Source organism: Salvelinus fontinalis, chromosome 17 (genome assembly GCF_029448725.1).
Source record: "Salvelinus fontinalis isolate EN_2023a chromosome 17, ASM2944872v1, whole genome shotgun sequence".
NCBI lineage: Eukaryota > Metazoa > Chordata > Actinopteri > Salmoniformes > Salmonidae > Salvelinus > Salvelinus fontinalis.
This window is the reverse complement of record NC_074681.1, coordinates 1,764,589-1,782,578: the sequence shown is the minus strand read 5'-3', so window position 1 is coordinate 1,782,578 and position 17,990 is coordinate 1,764,589. Positions and strand designations below refer to the sequence as shown.

General features: G+C 40.4%; 1 protein-coding gene across 1 annotated transcript; it reads left to right on the top strand.

The window, feature by feature from the left end:
* Nucleotides 1-2,403: 2,403 nt before the first annotated feature.
* On the top strand, nt 2,404-16,319 carry slc22a13a (solute carrier family 22 member 13a). The gene is made up of 10 exons (XM_055867727.1): nt 2,404-2,778; nt 2,889-2,992; nt 3,170-3,324; nt 3,468-3,636; nt 3,831-3,951; nt 6,301-6,395; nt 6,521-6,735; nt 13,150-13,258; nt 15,447-15,653; nt 16,130-16,319. Exons 1-10 carry the CDS (start codon nt 2,404-2,406, stop codon nt 16,206-16,208), a joined length of 1,629 nt encoding a protein of 542 aa, XP_055723702.1. The 3' UTR covers nt 16,209-16,319.
* Nucleotides 16,320-17,990: the final 1,671 nt, after the last annotated feature.

The window sequence follows — 17,990 nt, the reverse complement described above, 5'->3', positions numbered from 1 at the left end:
AGGCTTTTGTGTTTAAAAAAAAATGCTGTGCAAATGTATTAACAATAATATCACATTTTACATAAGTATTCAGATCCTTTACTGAATACTTTTGTTGAAGCAAATTTGGCAGCGATTACAGCCTCGAGTCTAAGGTATGACACTACATGCTTGGCACACCTGTATTTGGGGAGTTTCTCACAGTCTTTTCTGCAGAGCCTCAAGTTGGATGGGGAGCGTCGCTGAACCTGATGTTCAAGTCCGGGCTCAAGGACATTCGGGTTCAATTCTGAGCTCTGGCTGGGCCACTCAAGGACATTAAGAGACTTGTTCCGAAGCCACTCCTGCATTGTTTTGGCTGTGTGCTTAATGTCATTGTCCTGTTGGAAGGTGAACCTTCTCCCCAGTCTGAGGTCCTCAGCGCTCTGGAGCAGGTTTTCATCAAGGATCTCTCTGTACTTTGCTCTGTTCATCTTTCCCTCGATCCTGACTAGTCTCCCAGTCCCTGCCGCTGAAAAACTGCCACAGCATGATGCTGCCACCACCATGCTTCACCGTAGGGATTGTGTCAGGTTTCTTCCAGACGTGACACTTGGCATTCAGGACAAAGAGTTCCATCTTGGTTTCATCAGACAAGAGAATCTTGTTTCTCATGGTCTGAGTCCTTTCGATGCATTTTGGGAAACTCCAAGTGGGCTATCGTGCCTTAATGAGGAGGGGCTTCCATCTGGCCACTTTACCATAAAGGCCTGATTGGTGGAGTGCTGCAGAGATTGTTGTCCTTGTGGAAGGTTCTCCCATCTCCACAGAGGAACTCTGGAGCACTGTTAGAGTGACCATCAGGTTCTTGGTCACCTCCCTGACCAACGGCCTTCTCCCCCGCTTGCTCAGTTTGGCCGGGCGGCCATCTAGGAAGAGTCTTGGTGGTTCTAAACTTATTCCATTTAAGAATGATGGAGGCCACTGTGTTCTTCGGGACCTTCAATGCTACAGAAATATTTCGGTACCCTTCCCCGGTTCTGTGCCTCGACACAATCCTGTCTCGGAGCTCTACGGACAATTCCTTTTGACCTCATGGCTTGGTTTTTGCTCTGACATGCAATGTCAACTGTGGGACCTTACAGTACCAGTCAAAAGTTTGGACAGACCTACTCATTCAATGTTTTTTCTTTATTTTTAATGTTTTCTACATTGTAGAATAGTAGTGAAGACATCAAAACTATGAAATAACACGTGGAATCATGTAGTAACCAAAAAAGTGTTAAACAAATCAAAATGTATTTTATATTTGAGATTATACAAACTAGACACCCTTTGCCTTGACAGCTTTGCACACACTTGGCATTCTCACAACCAGCTTCACCTGGAATGGTTTTCAAACAGTCTTGAAGGAGTTCCCACATGCTGAGCACTTGTTGGCTGATTTTCCTTCACTCTGCGATCCAGCTCATCCCAAACCATTTCAATTAGGCTGAGGTCAGGTGATTGTGGTGGCCAGGTCATCTGATGCAGCACTCGATTACTCTACTCCTTGGTCAAATCGCCCTTACACAGCCTAGAGGTGTGTTGGGTCATTGTCCTGCTGAAAAACAAATTATATTCACACTAAGCGCAAACCACATGGGATGGTGTATCGCTGCATAGTGCTGTGGAAGCCATGCTGGTTAAGTGTGCCTTGAATTCTAAATAAATCACAGGCAATGTCACCAGCAAAGCACCATCACACCACCTCCTCCATGATTCACAGTGAGAATTACACGTAGAGATCATCTGTTCACCTACTCTGCTTCTCACAAAGACACGGTGGTCGGAACCAAAAATCCAGACCAAAGGACAGATTTCCGCTGGTCTAATGTCCATTGCTCGTGTTTCTTGGCCAAAGCAAGTCTCTCCTTATTATTGGTGTCCTTTTAGTAGTGGTTTCTATGCAGCAATTCGACCATGAAGGCCTGATTCACACAGTCTCCTCTGAATAGTTGGTATTGAGATGTGTCTGTTACTTGAACTCTGTGAAGCGTTTATTTCAGTTGCAATTTCTGAGGCTGCTAACTTCAATGGACTTATCTTTTGCAGCAGAGGTATCTCTGGGTCTTCCTTTCCTGTAGCAGTCATGAGAGACAGTTTCATCATAGCGCTTGATGGTTCTTTCGACTGCACTTGAAGAAACTTTCAAAGTTCTTGACATTTACAGGATTGACTAACCTTCATGTGTTAATAACTAGGGAACGGACAGTGCAGAATGGTTATATTCCTTCTAACTGTTCTTCTTAGAAAGTCCTGTTTTTACACATGCTGAATCATGCTTGCTGAATGACTGTGGGAAAGTAAAGTTAAACATTAATTTATCTTGCATAAAGGCTTCTCTGTTACATAGCATCTTCTTTCTGGAGCTCCTCAAGCAGAGAATCACGTTGATTCTTCAACATGGCTGATTTTGGCGAGATCCTGAGGACCATTGGAGACTTTGGATTATTCCAGAAGCTCATACTATTTGGACTATGCTTCCCGAATCTTGTCCTGCCTTTCCACCTGGCCAGTTTGATTTTCATCCAGTCAGACCCTGAGCGCCACTGTAACACTGACTGGATACTTAGAGCTGGTTCCAATCTGAGCAGTGAGGAACAGCTGAATCTGACCGTGCCCCGGCAGGAGGATGGGACCTTCAGTAGGTGCCTGATGTTTACCCCTGTAGACTGGGACATTGACACCATCAGGGAGTATGGACTCAATCAGACCACTGACTGCCAGAATGGATGGGTGTACAACAATATAGTGTATGAAGCCACCATCGTCACTGATGTAAGTAGGACTAGATGAGTGTTGGGGATGTTTTTTTTTACTAAACATAAGACTTTATAATGTCATGTCATTAATGAGCTTGTATGTTATCAGATTTTATTTTGTTGCAGTTTGATCTTGTCTGTGGCAAAGCTAACGTTGTCGGACTTGCACAAACTGTGTACATGGCTGGCATTCTTCTTGGTTCACTCTTGTTTGGACCTTTCGCTGAATCGTAAGCACACTTGAAGTTGTGAATAACATGTCCTATACTTCTTGGTTTCTTTCTTTCTTTTTGTAAAAAACACCACCAAACATAAACAAGTAAATCAAGAGGAACATTCATCAAACCTTCAAAAGGAGCTTTCAAACAGTTTTAACCAATACAGTTTTCTCATCTTTTCTCTTGCAGATTTGGTCGCCAACGAGCAACTCAGATACCCATGGTTATTATGCTAATTTTTACTGTAACGACAGGCTTGTCTCCAAACTTTTATTTGTATATGGCATCCCAGTTTATAGTAGGGATCGCATTTGGTGGATTTCGAATCAACTGCATTATATTAGGTAAAGTGATGTCCATTTCAAATAGATTATGCTCTATAATATTTTTTTTTAAAGAACATGAGATAACAGAACTCAGTCAATGATTTGTCAGTCAGCCGGTCATATTAAGGTGTTTAACATTATTACATCTTCCTTCCACACAGCAACTGAATGGGTCGGAGTGACAAAACGTTCTTATGCATCTTGTCTGAGTCAGACGTTCGCTGGAGTTGGCCAGTGCATTCTTGCTGGCATGATCTTCTTCATTCGAGACTGGAGACTTGCTCAGTTTGTCATGGCTGCACCAATAGCAGTGTTCGCCGTATACATATGGTGTGTACATGTGTCATCTTTAACCAATATTAAAACTATTAAAACTGATGAAGACCTTAGGGACATTACAAAGCCAAACAGAAGCACCACAAATTGATACAATTCTTATGAGCATTACAGCACCCAAACTGAATAATAATGATTATCAATATTAATTATAATTGTAAAATTGTCTGCCTGTTCTGTGTTTCCAGGGTTATTCCTGAATCAGCCAGGTGGTTATTGGATCAGGGTAAAACAGAGGAAGCTAAGAAGTTGATACTCAGGGTAGCAGCCATCAATAAACGCCCAGTTCCAGACACTATTCTAGAGAAGGTAAAGTGCATGAATTAGGAATTGGTATAAAGGTCAGGGAGCTGGCCAGCCATTGTTTGCCAGTGCTGTGATCAGATAGTGTCAAATCCCGAATTTGAAGAATTTATCTGCACGTGTTAGCTAGCTAGCGAGCCAGACAGTTTAAGATGAAATAACACATACATTTTTCAAATTAACTGCCAATATGCCAACATTCCATTCGGACAATGCAGTGAATCCACAGCCATACACTGGCTGAAATCAGTTGATGATTGGACGCAGACACGTTTTCAATGCAACACGTACTGATATTGTATCATATAATAGCACTTATAACTTTCCTAGAAAACAAAATTGTTGACATTTATGGTCTGTTAAAACCTCTACGGACCACCCATCCCGGATCCGGGATCATTCTCATCAGAAAAGCTGACTAGCATAGCCTAGCCTAGCGCCACAGGGATATCATATAATATAATTTCATGAAATCACAAGTCCAATACAGCAAATGAAATATAAACATCTTGTGAATCCAGCCAACATGTCCGATTTTTAAAATGTTTTACAGCGAAAACACAACATATATTTATGTTAGCTCACCACAATAGCCCAACACACAACGCCATTTTGTCACCGCAAAGATAGCTTTCACAAAACCCACAAATAGAGATAAAATTAATCACTAACCTTTGAACAACTTTGTCAGATGACAGTCTTAAGACATCATGTTATACAATACATTTATGTTTTGTTCAAAAATGTGCATATTTATAGCTACAAATCGGGGTTTTCCATTGCAGCCATGGTCACAAATGGCACCAAATCAGCCAGAATAATTATAGAGAGCAACGTGAAATACAGAAATACTCATCATAAAACTTTTATGAAAAATACATGTTGTACAGCAAATGAAAGATAAACATCTTGTGAATCCAGCCAACATGTCCGATTTTTTAAATGTTTTACAGCGAAAACACAACATATATTTATGTTAGCTCACCACAATAGCCCAAAACACAACGCCATTTTTTCACCGTAAAGATAGCTTTCACAAAACCCACAAATAGAGATAAAATTAATCACTAACCTTTGAACAACTTCATCAGATGGCAGTCTTATGACATCATGTTATACAATACATTTATGTTTTGTTCGAAAATGTGCATATTTATAGCTACAAATCGGGGTTTTACATTGCAGCCATGGTAACAAATGGCACCAAAATGTCAGGAGAAATTTTAGACAGCCACGTAATCTAACAGAAAAACTCATCATAAACTTTGCTGAAAAATACACGTTGCACATATAATTAAAGATACACTGGTTCTTAATGCAACCGCTGTGTTAGATTTAAAAAATAACTTTAGTACAAAGCACAGCATGCAATAATCTGAGACAGCGCTCAGCCATTCTCCGCCATGTTGGAGTCCAAAGAGTCCACAAAAATACGAAATAACATCATAAATATTCCCTTACCTTTGATGAACTTTCATCAGAATGCAGTGCCAGGAATCCTAGTTCCACAATAAATTGTTGTTTTGTTTTACAATATCAATTTCTTCTGTCGAATTAGCAACTTTGGCTAGCATGGTGTAGCGCACGTGTCCATGAAGATTTTACGCATGAACGAAAAATTTAAAAAGTGATAATAAAAGTAGAGTAAACTGGTCAAACTCAGTTGAGAATCCATCTTAAGGATGTTTTTCACAAATATATCCAATAACGTCCCAGACGGAGCATTTCTTCGTGTCTACTTAATGCATTGCAGGCAACGATATGACAAACCTAAGTGTGTGGCCGAATACTGCCAATATGGCTGACTTGATACTCCAAAGGCTCTCATTCGGTCCCACATAAGGCTAGACACTTCATTCCACGTTCTACTGCCTGTTGACATCTAGTGGAAGGCATATGAAGTGCATACAGATCCATAAATACAAGGCAATTGAATCGGCGAAGCCTTTCACAGAGACCCATTTCAGAATTTTCACTTCCTGTTTGGAAGTTTGCCTGCCAAATGAGTTCTATTTTACTCACAGATATAATTCAAACAGTTTTAGAAACTTCAGAGTGTTTTCTATCCAATAGTAATAATAATATGCATATCATATGATCTAGGACAGTGTACGAGGCCGTTTAAATTGGGCACAATTTTATCCAGAAGTGAAAAGGGCGCACCCTATTTCCAAGAGGTTTTAACCTCATCTATGACTGCGGTTTTCAACCCATTCTGGAACTTTGAAGGTTTATGACTAGGCCCTCTAGTATTTGAATAGGATCTCTATGGTAAAGTGTGACACTTGAGTCTTTGGAAGCAGAGATTCAAGTGTCTATAATTATTCATTTCTTCAAAAGATAACTCTATTCCAGATAGCTGAGAAGAAAGTTGTTCAGAAGGGAGGCATACTCCTTCTCATCAGATCTCCTGTACTTAGGAAATACTTCTTAACTATTACTCTTGCATGGTAAGTTCTTTTATACCTCTTAATAACTTAATATCTCATATTGGCCAACTTTCAGCCCAGACTAAATCTCATCATATGACAAACAAATGTGATCTCTGTTTTTGTGTGTCTCTCTGAAATCCCAGGTTCTTGTCAAACCTCTCCTACTACTATCTGTCCTTCAACGTCGGGAACTTTGGCCTGGACATCTTCTTGACACAGCTCATGTTCGGACTCACAGAGTTACCAGGTCATATACTCTGCATCTTTATGCTGGAATATTTGGGGAGGAAGATATCCTTAATGTCCACCCTTCTGACTGGCGGATTCACATGCTTCCTAATCCTGGCTGTTCCACAAGGTAAAGTTCCAACTGGAATAGATTTACATTTTTGTAAATTAGTAGATGCTCTTATCCAGAGCGATTTGCAATTCCCTCAACATAGTATTTATCAGAAAAGTCAGTGCTTGTGGGAAAAGAGAAGTGTTTTTTCTTTGTATTTTTGGGGGAGGGAGGTTGCCGTGAGTTATTGAATATACTCTTCAAAGAGGTAATGTTTCAGACGTTTTTAAAAGATGGGCAGAGACTCTGCTGTCCTGACTTTAGGGGTAAGCTTGTTCCATCATTGGTGTGCCAGAACAGAAAAGAGATTTGACTGGGCTGAGCGGGAGCTGTCCTCCTGTAGGGGTGGGAGAGCCAAAAGACCAGAGTGCTCAGGTTGGAAACACACAGGAAACTGATTAGTGTAAAAACAAACAGCAGCGTTGCAGTTCTTGACACACTCAAACCGGTGCACCTCGTACCTACTAACATAGACTGTTCAAAGGCACTTCAATATTTTGTCTTGCCCATTCACCCTCTGAATGGAGCATATACACAATCCATGTCTCAATTGTCTCAATACTTAAAAATCCTTATTTAAACCTGTCTCCTACCATTCCACTACACTGATTGAAGTGGATTTAACAGGTGACATCAATAAGGCATCATAGCTTTCAGCTGGATTCACCTGGTCATTCTATGTCATGGAAAGATCAGGTGTCGTAAACTCAGTGTATATATACATTACCAGTCAACAGTTTGGACACACCTACTCATTCAAGGGTTTTTCTTTATTTTTAACTATTTTCTACTGTCGTGACGTGACTATCATTAATCTGATGACTGTTATTTATCGAATTAAACTAACTATTTCCTTGTTACTCGATTAAATTAATCATGTAACAATTAACTCATTAGGAAATTGGGGAACCACAGGAAAAGTTTAACGAGTTATTATCTCCCGACTTAAACTCTTAAGATATACAGATATCTCTGACATCAATAACAGTCACTTATTAATCATTATTAATCAGTCTCTCATCAGTCTCATTCTGAACAGTCAATTATTAATCATTATTACCTCATCAGTCTCATTCTGAGCAGTCACATATTAATCAAAATTAACTCATCAGTCTCATTCTGAACAGTCACTTATTAATCACTATTACCTCATCAGTCTCATTCTGAACGTCGCAAGAACCCTAGCCCTTATTGCTGAACCATCAATACACAAATTGGCTTAATTATTTATTTACTAACTATCTAAATAATAACACAGAATACATACATGAGATAAAAGTCCCTAGTGGACTGACACGACATGACGGCTTGTTACACAATGGAAAAGGGGTGGGGAAAGAAAGAGATGGAGAGACAAAGAGAGTCAACTTATAATGCATACATTTAGAAACTATGCTCACAGCAACCATAATACTTAGCACCCTAACCACCGCTCATTCAGATTAGAAATGCAATATATATTTACGCGTAGCTGTCTTTCTCTGTCAACTCTGTTGAAACCAATCGATCCATCTACGGGTAGTAGCTCGATGTAAGGCTCTGGTTGTACACCAGAGATCACAATGTCCTTCTTAGTTGTAGAGCTTCTCTGGTCTTGGAGTGTTCGTTAGATAAATACTTCAGAAGTACCAACGGTTGTGGCAGAGGGATTCTTCCTTCCCACCTCGTGTTTTTAGGACACTTTTTACATGCACAGCTGCAGACTGTGAATGTTTCTGGTCTCCTAGATGAGGTTATCTTCTTCTGTAGAGATTGAGAGAGAGTTTCACCATTTCAAACGTATGGACTATTGTCCCATGTTTTCTGGTCTGTAGACTTTAACCTGTCTAGGATGAGGGTGCCGCTAGCGGCACTCCCCCCCCACCCCCACTGAAAAACCAGTGCCGCGAAATTCAAAAAAAATATTTTTTTTAAATATTTAACTTTCACACATTAAAGTCCAATACAGCTAATGAAAGACACAGATCTTGTGAATCCAGCCAACATGTCCGATTTTTAAAATGTTTTACAGGGAAGACACAATATGTAAAGATGTACATCTATTACCTAAAAACACATTAGCATAATCCACCATCTTTTATTTGTCCACCAACACCAGTAGCTATCACCAATTCGGCTAAACTAAGATATTTATAGCCCCTAACCAAGAAAAAAACTCATCAGATGACAGTCTGATAACATATTTATGGTATGGGATAGGTTTTGTTAGAAAAAAGTGCATATTTCAGGTAGATGGCATAGGTTACAATTGCACCCACCGTCACAAATGGACTAGAAAAACTACATAGAGCAACGTGTTTACCTACTTACTAATCATCAAACATTTCGTAAAAATACACAGCATACACTAATCGAAAGACACAGATCCTGTGAATACAGACAATATTTCAGATTTTCTAAGTGTCTTACAGCGAAAACACAATAAATCGTTATATTAGCATAGCACATAGCACATAGCACATTGATTCTAGCCAAAGTGAGCTATAACGTCAACATCGCCAAAATAAATTAATTTTTTCACTAACCTTCTCAGAATTCTTCAGATGACACTCCTGTAACATCATATTACACAATCCATATAGAGTTTGATCGAAAATGTTTATATTTAGCCACCAAAATCATGGTTAGACAATGTGAAATGTAGCCCAGCTGGTGAGAAAATGTCCATGCGCCATATTAGACAGTGATCTACTCTTATACATAAATACTCATAAACGTGACTAAAAAATATAGGGTGGACAGGGATTGATAGACAATTTAATTCTTAATACAATCGCGGAATTACATTTTTTAAATTATCCTTACTTTTCAATACAGTTTGCGCCAAGCGAAGCTACGTCAAAAAACATGGCGTCCTAAGCCACTAACATTTTTCGACAGAAACACGATTTATCATAATAAAAATGTCCTACTTTGAGCTGTTCTTCCATCAGTATCTTGGGCAAAGGATCCTTTCTTGGGTCTAATCGTCTTTTGGTGGAAAGCTGTCCTCTTGCCATGTGGAAATGCCAACTGCGTTCGGGATGAACTGGAAGCGTGCCCAGCAATTCACAGCGTTTCAGAAATAAATGTCCCAAAATCGCACTAAACGGATATAAATTGCTATAAAACGCTTTAAATTAACTACCTTATGATGTTTTTAACTCCCATAACGAGTAGAAACATGACCAGAGTAATATTACTCCCTCCACTAATGCTTGGAACAAGTGCGGGTCGATGTCCTCCAGGCGCATTACGCAGCAAGAAAAGAGTTCCTAGCTACAGGTTTTTTTAATTTGTAGTGCCTGTGAACGCGCAATCGACCCCATTCAAATCGTCATCACGTAAAGGCATCCAGGGGAAGACGTAAGCAGTGTCCGTATACTAATAGCAATAACTGTGACCTTTTAACTGACTCCAGATCAGGGGCCAAAATTTCTGAAATCTGACTCCATGTCAGGGAAATTGCTGTAGAATGGGTTCTGTTCCACTTAGAGACAAAATTTCAACTCCTATAGAAACTATAGACTGTTTTCTATCCAATAATAATAATAATATGCATATTGTACGATCAAGAATTTTGTGGGAAGCCGTTTCAAAAATTACACGATTAGCATAAATAGTGACAACAGCGCCCCCATCCTCAACAGGTTAAATCATTTCGTAACGTTCAGCTCACCACGTGTGTCAGGCTGGTCTGTAGAGTTTAAAAACCATTTTCAGCCGTGTAGCCACCGCTCCATGCTGTATGGTCTCAGTACAACGTTTCTAACCATTTCAAGGTGTGGACCACGGTCTCATGTCTTTTTGAAATGTTAATGTTAATTCTTAGCGAGTCCTTTTAAGCGCTCTGACCAAAGGGGGCGTTCCATCATGCTGACACAAACTCTGAGCTCACTTGGGCGTGGCTACTGACTGGGCACACGTTTATATGAAAAACAATTATCTAATTTAGAAGGCTAAAATCACATTGCTACCTTCACAAAAGTATTCTCATATTTAATCATATATTTTATACCACATTTAGATGTAAACTTGATACAAAGGACGCATACACTTTCCGAGTTACAGTTACTTTGTCATACCATTCTTAATGACATCACAACATAATAAACCATATGACAGGATTATTCTTTAGATCCCACAGACCATTCTTAACCTCACTAGGGTACGTGGGATGCTAGCGTCCCACCTGGCCAACATCCAGTGAAATTGCAGAGCACCAAATTAAAAAACAGAAATACTAATTATACAAATTCATAAAAGATACAAGTGTTATACATTGGTTGAAAGATGGACTTCTTGTTAATCCAACCACGGTGTCAGATTTCAAAAAGGCTTTACGGCGAAAGCATACCATGCAATTATCTGAGAACAGCGCCCAGCAGACAAATCATTACAAACAGTTACCAGCCAAGTAGAGAGGAGTTACACAAGTCAAAAATAGTGATAAAATTAATCACTTACCTTTGATGATCTTCATATGGTTGCACTCACAAGACTCCCATTTACTCAATACATGTTTGTTTTGTTCAATAAAGTCCCTGTTCATATCCAAAAACCTCCGTATGGTTCGAGCATTTTGTTCAGTAAGCCACAGGCTCAAACGCAGTTACAACAGGCAGATGAAAAATCCAAATAGTATCCGTAAAGTTCATAGAAACATGTCAAACGGTATTTATAATCAATCCTCAGGTTGTTTTAGCCTAAATAATTAATCATATTTCAACTGGACAATAACGTCGTCAATATAAAAGGTAAACAAGAAAGGCGGGCTCTCGGTCTCGCGCATGAAAAATCTCTGGGACACTGAATGGTCCACTCCTTCAGAGTGGTCTTACTCCCTCATTTTTCAGAATACAAGCCTGAAACAATTTCTAAAGACTGTTGACATCTAGTGGAAGCCATAGGAAGTGCAATTATTTGAATCCTAAGTCAATGGATACTGTAATGGCATTCAATACAAAACTACAAACATAAAAAAATCCCACTTCCTGGATGGATTTTTTACAGGTTTTTGCCTTCCAAATCAGTTCTGTTATACTCACACTTTAGAGTGTTTTCTATCCAAAACTACCAATTATATGCATATCCTAGCTTTGGGGCCTGAGTAGCAGGCAGTTTACTTTGGGCACACTTTTCATCCAGAAGTTAAAATAGTGCCCCCTACCCAAGTGAAGTTAATATTCTTACCTCATGAATATTGTTCCAAAGTTCATTCTTTGGCCGTTAGAGTTTTTGGCAGCAAAGATCTTCTGTAGACAAAGGGATTTCTTTCCCAATACCGCAGGGCAAGAAAGAGAATGTTTCTGCTTGCTATTTATGAGCTGCTGTTAAGTCATAAAACCAGAGTCTGGCTGTCTGTCAGCCATGTGCCAAGCTGATCTGGCACTTTCATCCTCACCATGGAGAGAGAGTCATGACACTACATTGTAGAATAATAGTGAAGACATCAAAACTATGAAATAACACATATGGAATCATGTAGTAATCCAAAAAATGGTTAAACAAATCCAAATACATTTTAGATTTTAAACTCTACAAAGTAGCTACCCTTTGCCTTGATGACAGATTTGCACACTCCATGTGACACTACAGGTGACTACATCATGAAGCTAGTTGAGAGAATGCCAAGAGTGTGCAAAGCTGTCATCAATGCAAAGGGTGGCTACTTTAAAGAATCTCAAATATAAAATATATTTTGATTTGTTTAACACTTTTTACTACATGATTCCATATGTGTTATTTCATAGTTTTTATGTCTTCATTATTACATTATTCTACTATGTAGAAAATAGTAAAAAAAAATAAAGAAAAATCCTGGAATGGGCCTCCCGGGTGGCGCAGTGGTCTAGAGCACTGCATCGCAGTGCTAGCTGCGCCACCAGAGTCTCTGGGTTCGCGCCCAGGCTCTGTCACAGCCGGCCGCGACCGGGGGGTCCGTGGGGCGACTCACAATTGGCTTAGCGTCGTCCGGGTTAGGGAGGGTTTGGCCGGTAGGGATATCCTTGTCTCATCGCGCTCCAGCGACTCCTGTGGCGGGCCGGGCGCAGTGCGCGCTAACCGAGGGGGGCGGGTGCACGGTGTTTCCTCCGACACATTGGTGCGGCTGGCTTCCGGGTTGTAGGCGCGCTGTGTTAAGAAGCAGTGCGGCTTGGTTGGGTTGTGCTTCGGAGGACGCATGGCTTTCGACCTTCGTCTCTCCCGAGCCCGTACGGGAGTTGTAGCGATGAGACAAGATAGTAATTACTAGCAATTGGATACCACGAAAATTGGGGAGAAAAGGGGATAAAATTTAAAATAAATAAATCAACAAAATAAAAAAATCCTGGAATGAGTAGGTTTGTCCAAACTTTTGACTGGTACTGTACATAAAATATCTACCGAGGCAGTGGACTGATCATACAGAGATGAGAAAACATGTTGATGTGCAGTATGTTAACTCTATTTTAGACAACGCTGTTGCTATTACTGCTCTTGCTACTGCTGGGAGGTTTTTCATGAACAATGCTGGATCCATATGCAACGTCTATGTTCAGGAGCTGTTTCCCACCTCTGTTAGGTAAGACCTGTATATTTCTATATACATGTATACAGACCCCTTCACTTTTTTGTCAGCCTTACTCTAAACTTGATTTTTTTATTTTTATCAATCATCAATCTACACACAATACTCAATAATGAGAAAGCAAAAAATTAAATATATGTATACCGTATTTACATAAGTATTCAGACCATTCCTATGAGACTCGAAATTGAGCTTAGGTGCATTCTGTTTCCATTGATCATCCTTGAGATGTTTCTACATCTGGACTGGAGTCCACCTGTGGTAAATTCAATTGATTGGACATGATTTGGAAAGGCACACACCTGTCTATATAAGGTCGACAGTGCAAAAACCAAGCCATGAGGTTGAAAGAATTTTCCGTAGAGCTCCGAGACAGGATTGTGTTGAGGCACAGATCTGGGGAAGGGTACCAAAAAATTCATGCATCATTGAAGGTCCCCATGAACACAGTGGCTTCCATCATTCTTAATGGAAGAAGTTTAGAACTACCAACACTCTTCCTAGAGATGGCAGCCCGGCCAAACTGAGCAATAGGGGGAGAAGGGCCTTGGTCAGGGAGGTGACCAATAACCCGTTGGTCACTCTGAAAGAGATCCAGAGTTCCTCTGTGGAGATGGGAGAACCTTCCAGAAGGATAACCATCTCTGCAGCACTCTACCAATCAGGCGTTTATGGTAGAGTGGCCAGATGGAAGCCACTCCTCAGTAAAAGGCACATGACAGCCCACTTGGAGTTTGCCAAAAAGCACATAAAGGACTCTCAGACCATGAGAAACAAGATTCATTGATCTGTTGAAACCAAGATTGACCTCTTTGGCCTGAATGCCAAGCGTCACGTCTGAAGGAAACCACGCACCGCTCATCACCTGGCCAATACCATCCCTACGGTGAAGCATGGTGGTGGCAGCATCATGCTGTGGGGATGTTTTTCAGCGGCAGGGACTGGGAGACTAGTAAGGATCGAGGGAAAGATGAACGGAGCGAAATACAGAGAGATCCTTGATGAAAACCTGCTCCAGAGCGCTCAGGACCTCAGACTGGGGCGAAGGTTCACCTTCCAGCAGGACAACAACCCTAAGCACACAGCCAAGACAACGCAGGAGTTGCTTCGTTACAAGTCTCTGAATGTCCTTGAGTGGCCCAGCCAGAGCCTGGACTTGAACCCTATCAAACATCTCTGGAGAGACTTGAAAATAGCTGTGCAGCGCCTTTCCCCATCCTACCTGACAGAGCATGAGAGGATTTGCAGAGAAGAATGGGAGAAACTCCCCAAATACAGGTCAAATCAAATCAAATGTATTTATATAGCCCTTCTTACATCAGCTGATATCTCAAAGTGTTGTACAGAAACCCAGCCTAAAACCCCAAACAGCAAGCAATGCAGGTGTAGAAGCACGGTGGCTAGGAAAAACTCCCCAGAAAGGCCAAAACCTAGGAAGAAACCTAGAGAGAAACCAGGCTATGAGGGGTGGCCAGTCCTCTTCTGGCTGTGCCGGGTGGAGATCATAACAGAACATGGCCAAGATGTTCAAATGTTCATAAATGACCAGCATGGTCAAATAATAATAATATAATGCCTAGCTTTTAGCGTCATAACCAAGAAGGCTCAAGGCTGTAAATTCTGCCAAAGTACTGAGTAAAGGGTCTGAATACTTATGTAAATGTGATATTTTCGATTATTCTTTTTTTTTTTTAAACCTTGTTTTCCCCTTTTTCATTATGGGGTATTGTGATGTCATTATGGGGTATTGTGATGTCATTATGGGGTATTGTGATGTCATTATGGGGTATTGTGTGTAGATTGATGAGGGGGAAAACTGTTCAATCAATTTTAGAAGAAGGCTGTAACATAACAACATGTGGAAAAAGTTAAGGGGTCTGAATGCTTTCCCAATGCATACACACATATATATATATATATATATATATATGTGTGTGTGTGTATTTGTGTGTATAAATATATTTATATATATATATATATATATATAAATATATTTATATATATATATATATATATATAAATATATTTATATATATATATATATATGTGTGTGTGTGTATTTGTGTGTATAAATATATTTATCTTATATATACATGTACATATAAGGCTCATAAATATAACTTATTTTACATGGTTTAATAACCTTTAATGTATCACATCCTTTGCTCCTTCATTCATTCAGACAAACGGCCACAGGCTTGGGCTCAATAGCGATCAGAATTGCTGGAATGCTGTCTCCAATGCTCAACATATTGGCCACATACCATTGGTCTATCCCCACTATCGTGTTCAGCAGCCTGTCATTGGTTGGTGGGGCTCTGGTCTTTCTGCTTCCTGAGACCAGGAGGACAGAACTTCCTGACTCTACAGATGAGGCCGAAGGGAACAGGTAGGTGGTACCAGAGGATATGTGAGGAAAGATGCACATAGATAAGACTTGGCAGATCATTTTTGCATTTGTAGGAGTGTTGTGGAACTATAAGAAGGCATCCTCCCGGGTGGCGCAGTGGTCTAGGGCACTGCATCGCAGTGCTAGCTGCGCCACCAGAGTCTCTGGGTTCGCGCCCAGGCTCTGTCGCAGCCGGCCGCAACCGGGAGGTCCGTGGGGCGACGCACAATTGGCATAGCGTCGTCCGGGTTAGGGAGGGTTTGGCCGGTAGGGATAGCCTTGTCTCAGTATGTAAATGTAATAAAATATATGCACTCTACTGTAAATGACTAAATGACTAAAATGTAAAAATGTAATTCGTTCATATATGAGGCAGATGGAGAATCAAAATAAGTTACAAAGAAGTTGTTTAAGGATGTATAACTTTTTGTTGTCTTTTGAAGCTTGGTGTCATTGATATCTCCTTTTTCCTGTAGAAATGTGACTATCGCCACGAAGATAGAAAAAGGCTGCAAAGTGGATGATTATGACTATGAAAAATCTACCAAACTATAAAGTCATGTTTATGTAAGTCTTTTTTCTGGGTAAATGTATTTTCAAGGCTTAGTTAGTAAGACAGTTGGCTGGTGCATGGTTCTTGTAACACCAAGGTTGTGAATCTGATTCCTGGATGGGCCACATAACTTGCTGTTTTTAACATTGGCTTATAGAATGGTTTTGAATTACTTTACTCTTTTTGTTATTCTTATCACTAGCTAAATGGATCAAAAACGTACGATAAAAGTGTCTACTTAATGAACCTATTATTATATTTGAATTTAAATACATTTGCAGTGTATCAAAGAATCTAATGATATATACACCGCTTCTCACATTTGTATAAAAGAAACGGACTTTCACCCATGTTACCCAATGAATCTGTAAATATTGTTAGGAAAACATCGAGCCAGCCTACTGCTAACTCTACAGTCGCAGTGTCCAGGGGTCCTATAGGTCAGGCTAAATCATCTGTATCCTGATTGACTTCTTGGTCAGCCAGCCCAAGTAGTTTAGTTATGTTCTCTATGGTTGGTGACAAAAATAAACACATTAAAACATTTAAAAAATGTACGGGGGTGGGGGGGGGGGGGACAAAACGACGGATTTAACCAAACAAACACGGGTAGTCCCGTCGGACCCAAGAGGCTACATTCAAGCCTCACTGAAGTGTCTGCCAGTCACTGATTGCCCAGAGCTGATCAACTTATCATCAAGCGTTGATATTTCAATCAGCTCTGTAATGCCAAGGCAACAAATCAAAATGTGTACCCCTTTAGGTCCCCAGGACCAGGATTGAGAAACACAACACTAATCTACCCATTTATTACACAACAAAATAGTTTCAGATAACTTTTTTTTAAATTTGCTACGTCACATGAAATTGCTGTACTGTCTAATTGTTTGATTGCCAAGATTGTTTACAATAAATAACATTATCATCTCAATTCATTACGATGAGCGAAGGGGGGGAACCCAAGAGCGGACTCAGAAGAGGAAGCCGGGATGATTGCACATAAAGGTTTATTGATTACAGAGAAATGGGGAGTGCAGAACCGGGATAGCTCAGATGAGTTGCAAAAACCAGGAGTGTAGAGTGAGGTTGGAGTTGGCTGAGTAGAACAGGGGAACAGGTCCTGAGGGGAATCCAAGGTAATGGTGGTGGGTGATATCCAGAGCAAGGTGGTTGGTGTTGAGATGTGGAACAGGAGACAGGAGTCAGAGAATGAGCGGTAACTGCAAGGAGATGACAAAAATGGTGTAAGGCAGGAAAATGAGGATCTTGAGAATAGACAAAAGGCTAGAAGAATAACTGACTGAGCAGAGATTACGACCTGGCAGAGTGGAGGTGGCAGGGATGAGTATATGTAGAGGTCTTGATTTATGGGACGATTTGCAACTGGTAGGGATCTGCTCTGACTCCAGCACACCTGTCTCCAACCACACAATCACACGAAGAGAGAGAGAGTGTATACAAGGGGAGAACTGAAGGTTAGGACGACACCGGATGAACACCAGAGGGGGTAGTGGGCACAGATGTGACACAACTCTTACATTCAGCAGCTACCCAGATCATTAACTTAAAATTTTAACAAAAAATTATTATATTCAGATGTCCAAGTCATCCTTGCTGTTCCACAATAATGTTTTTTATCTGACTGAATAAAACCCAAAGGGCATTCCTACTGTACAATAAGCAAATGAAATGGAAGTGACTTAATGTCCCAGCTTATTCATCTACACTTCTAAGGCACCTGCCAAGTGATAAGTGAAGTTTTTAGTATCTGTAAAGAATCATCA